Here is a 3,451-nt window from a genome sequence, read left to right on the forward strand (position 1 = left end):
GCGGGCCCCCCCCCCCCCCCGAGTGCACAAATTTTTGTGCACCGGGCCTCTAGTCCTATATAATAAAAGCCTAATATGCTGTGTCTGGTTGTCAGGTCGTCCGTTCAACCAATCAAATTGTAATATGCTAATGATATGCTAAGACCACTCAACCGCTCTCTATAATGTGCACTGACCACCAGGGGCAAACAGTCGACTGGTCAACCAGTTGCTATGACGTGCATTGACTACCAGGGGGAAGATGCTCCGACTGGTAGGTGAGCTTGTTGCTGGGGTCTGGCTGATTGGGATTGAGCTAGATGGGCCGGACATGCTTAGGAGCCACCCACCTCCCATGTTCCTCCCCAGCCCCCATCATGCACCAGTGGGGTCCCTCGGTCTGGCCTGTGCCCTCTTGTAATCTGGGAACCCTTAGGGGATGTCAGAAAGCTGGTTTCAGCCCAATCCTACAGGGCAGGCCGAGGGACCTCACTGGTGCACAGATTCATGCATCGGGCCTCTAGTTAAATATAATGGAGATGGCCAACCAGGATCTAAGCCGCCAGACTTGTAATAGAAGAATATAGACAGGGGATGCCTCACACAGCACATGGGAAACCTTGTGAAATTGGAAAGTAAAACTATCCTGATGAGCAGAAAGCATTCTTTACAAAGTAGATGATTATTCTCGCCTCCGAAGTTGATTGGCTAGTATAGGTCAACGTTTCCTTGTGTGCCCCAACTTCATTTCTCCTTACCTATTTTCTATTCCATGCATAACAGCCAATCATCTCTTGTGTGACTTTGAGTCTGGTTTCTGCGGCTGGGAGCCATTTCTCACAGAAAATTCACACTGGGAATTTGTGAAAGGATTGACCGGTGGAGAGAACCGTCTTCCTGAGACTGATCACCCAGCAAACACAAAGCACGGTAGGACGTTAAAAACAATTAGTTATCTTTCTTTCATGTTGTGGAATGATGATACTGTGTATTTTCATTTCTTTCTAAATATTATATACATGGAACTTTGGTTTGTCTTGCTTTAAACTCTCCTGATCAACTTAATAGTTTGCAGTTGATTGAGTTTCTTGGAAGAAGCATCATTTTAATAATCAGCATTTTGTTGCATTTTTTAAAAGGTTGGAATAAAGGCATAAGTAACGGGTGGGGGTGGGGGTTTCTGCTAATTTTCACTTCTTGCCAGGAATTATGTACAGTAGGCTTGCCTTCCTTTTAGGACCAATCCAATTTTTGCAAAACAGAAAGAAAAATAGCTTAATTTTCCTTCTGAGAGTTGAGAAAAGAGATTTAGCATTATCTATAAAATAAATCTGGAAATACTTGAATGCAATTTAATCACTGAGGGTTTCTTTGTAAGAAACAATCTTACTTCTACCTCAGCTATATTTTTAACCACCGTTAACATTTTGACTTATCTACCTGGCTGGTGTGGTTCAGTGGTTGAGCATCGAACTATGAACCAGGAGGTCACAGTTTGATTCCTGGTCAGGAAACATGTCCAGTTGCAGGCTCAATCCAGTGTGGAGAGTGTACAGGAGCTGGTCATCAGCTGATTGACGATTCCCTCTCATTATTGATGTTTCTATCTCTCTCCCTCTCTCTTCCTCTATGAAATCAATAAAATATATTTAAATTTTTTTTACATATCCCCTTACAATAGAGCAACTATAACTACAAATAGCATTCCATTAAAGATTTTTGAAACTTCTAGGAAAACAGAAGAATTTTGTTGTATTTTTTCTTTTGTTTAGACGCCATTGCTCAGATACATTAGTATACTATTAACTTTAAAATAACACAACTAAACTGTAGATCCACTTTAAGCTCATATAACCCCATTGGACATTATTTTATTTGGAAAACAGATTTTGTTCTATTTTTTCTTTTGTTTAGATGCCATTGCTCAGATACATTAGTATACTATTAACTTTAAAATAACACAACTGAACTGTAGATCCACTTTAAGCTCATATAACCCCATTGGACATTATTTTATTTGTTTCTCTTTTAAGATTTCCAAATAAGTATGCCAAAAGTAACAGTACTGGCCATATTTTTAAATTAGAACCACTGGAAATTGGGGTTGGTTGGGGGGAATATTAGGGTATTGAGAGGGAGACTTTGGCCATTTGTCTGTTTTCCAAAACTACGAAACCAGCTCATTATTTGACAGTGGAGTAAGGTCTTAGTTTTTGCTTTTGTGCCAATGAGTTTGATTTTTCTTAAAGATTTTTTGGCAGAGTGGGTTAAACAAAGTTTAAAATAGAAAGGAGATTTAATTATGGGATCTATATATTCATAGTACATTTTCTGACGTTATAAGTGTTTTATAGGGGATGGATGGTGACTCAAGTGGATTTAGATGCGTTATTGTAGAGGATTCCTGACATGTGCACTGAAGATAAATAAAAAGTACCCAGGAAGGCAGAAGTAAAGAATCAAGGAGAGATGGCAGAACCAATGAGAGGTGGCAGGGAATGTGTTTTAATTAGAGGAAATGTCCTGAAAGAGGGTAGGAGATAGGTAGGTAGTTCTGGTTGAGAGATGTGCCTATTTGGACAAGGAATATAAACAAAACAGGAGAGGATGTAAGGGGATGACAGAGAATGCCTGCAAATTTAAAATTTATCTGGAGGATAATGGTGTCTCAATTAGTCATATTTAAGCCTCTGACCAATCTGAGCCCTTATTTAGGAAAAAAGTATTTTAAAAGTTTTTGATAAGTGCCAAAACATTGGTCTTGAGAAAAATTATCAAAAAGATTTGCAAATGTATTTGGAGACTTTAATTCAGGCAAGAAACAAATATGTATTCCTTAATTATATTTATGAGAATTTTGAAACCTTATAATATAAAGTCTCTAAACCTGTTTTGAGAGCTGTAGGCACACTGTGGAATATTGATCGTCTGACTTCTGGGTGGACTTGTTTTGAGCAATCATTTAAAATGTATTTAATAGATTGTGGAATAGAAAATAGGTAAGGAGAAATGAAGTTGGGGCACACAAGGAAATTTACAGAGAATGCCTGTAAATTTAAAATTTATCTGGATGCCGAAACCGGTTTGGCTCAGTGGATAGAGCGTCGGCCTGCGGACTGAAAGGTCCCAGGTTCGATTCCGGTCAAGGGCATGTACCTGGGTTGCGGGCACATCCCCAGTGGGAGATGTGCAGGAGGCAGCAGATCGATGTTTCTCTCTCATCGATGTTTCTAAGCTCTCTATCTCTCTACCTTCCTCTCTGTAAAAAATCAATAAAATATATTTAAAAAAAAATTTATCTGGAGGATAATGGTGACTCAATTAGTCATATTTAAGCCTCTGACCAATCAGATTTGTTCTTAAAGGCTATTCTTGCTGAGATAAGGGTAATGGAGAGCATGAAATACTGGGGTAAAAAAACAACAACAAGAGTTGAAGTAATATCAATGAGAGATAATGTAGTCCTAAGCCA

General features: G+C 39.0%; 1 protein-coding gene across 1 annotated transcript in view; it reads left to right on the top strand.

Moving 5' to 3' along the window:
* The window catches only part of MALRD1 (MAM and LDL receptor class A domain containing 1), a 649,080-nt gene that overhangs the window by 113,570 nt on the left and 532,059 nt on the right, over positions 1-3,451 (top strand). Inside the window, exon 12 of the mRNA XM_006759937.1 lies at positions 763-909. Within this exon, the coding sequence (XP_006760000.1) occupies positions 763-909 (147 nt within the window). The remainder of the gene's footprint in view (positions 1-762; positions 910-3,451) is intronic.

Source organism: Myotis davidii, unplaced genomic scaffold, assembly GCF_000327345.1.
Source record: "Myotis davidii unplaced genomic scaffold, ASM32734v1 scaffold376, whole genome shotgun sequence".
NCBI classification, from domain to species: domain Eukaryota; kingdom Metazoa; phylum Chordata; class Mammalia; order Chiroptera; family Vespertilionidae; genus Myotis; species Myotis davidii.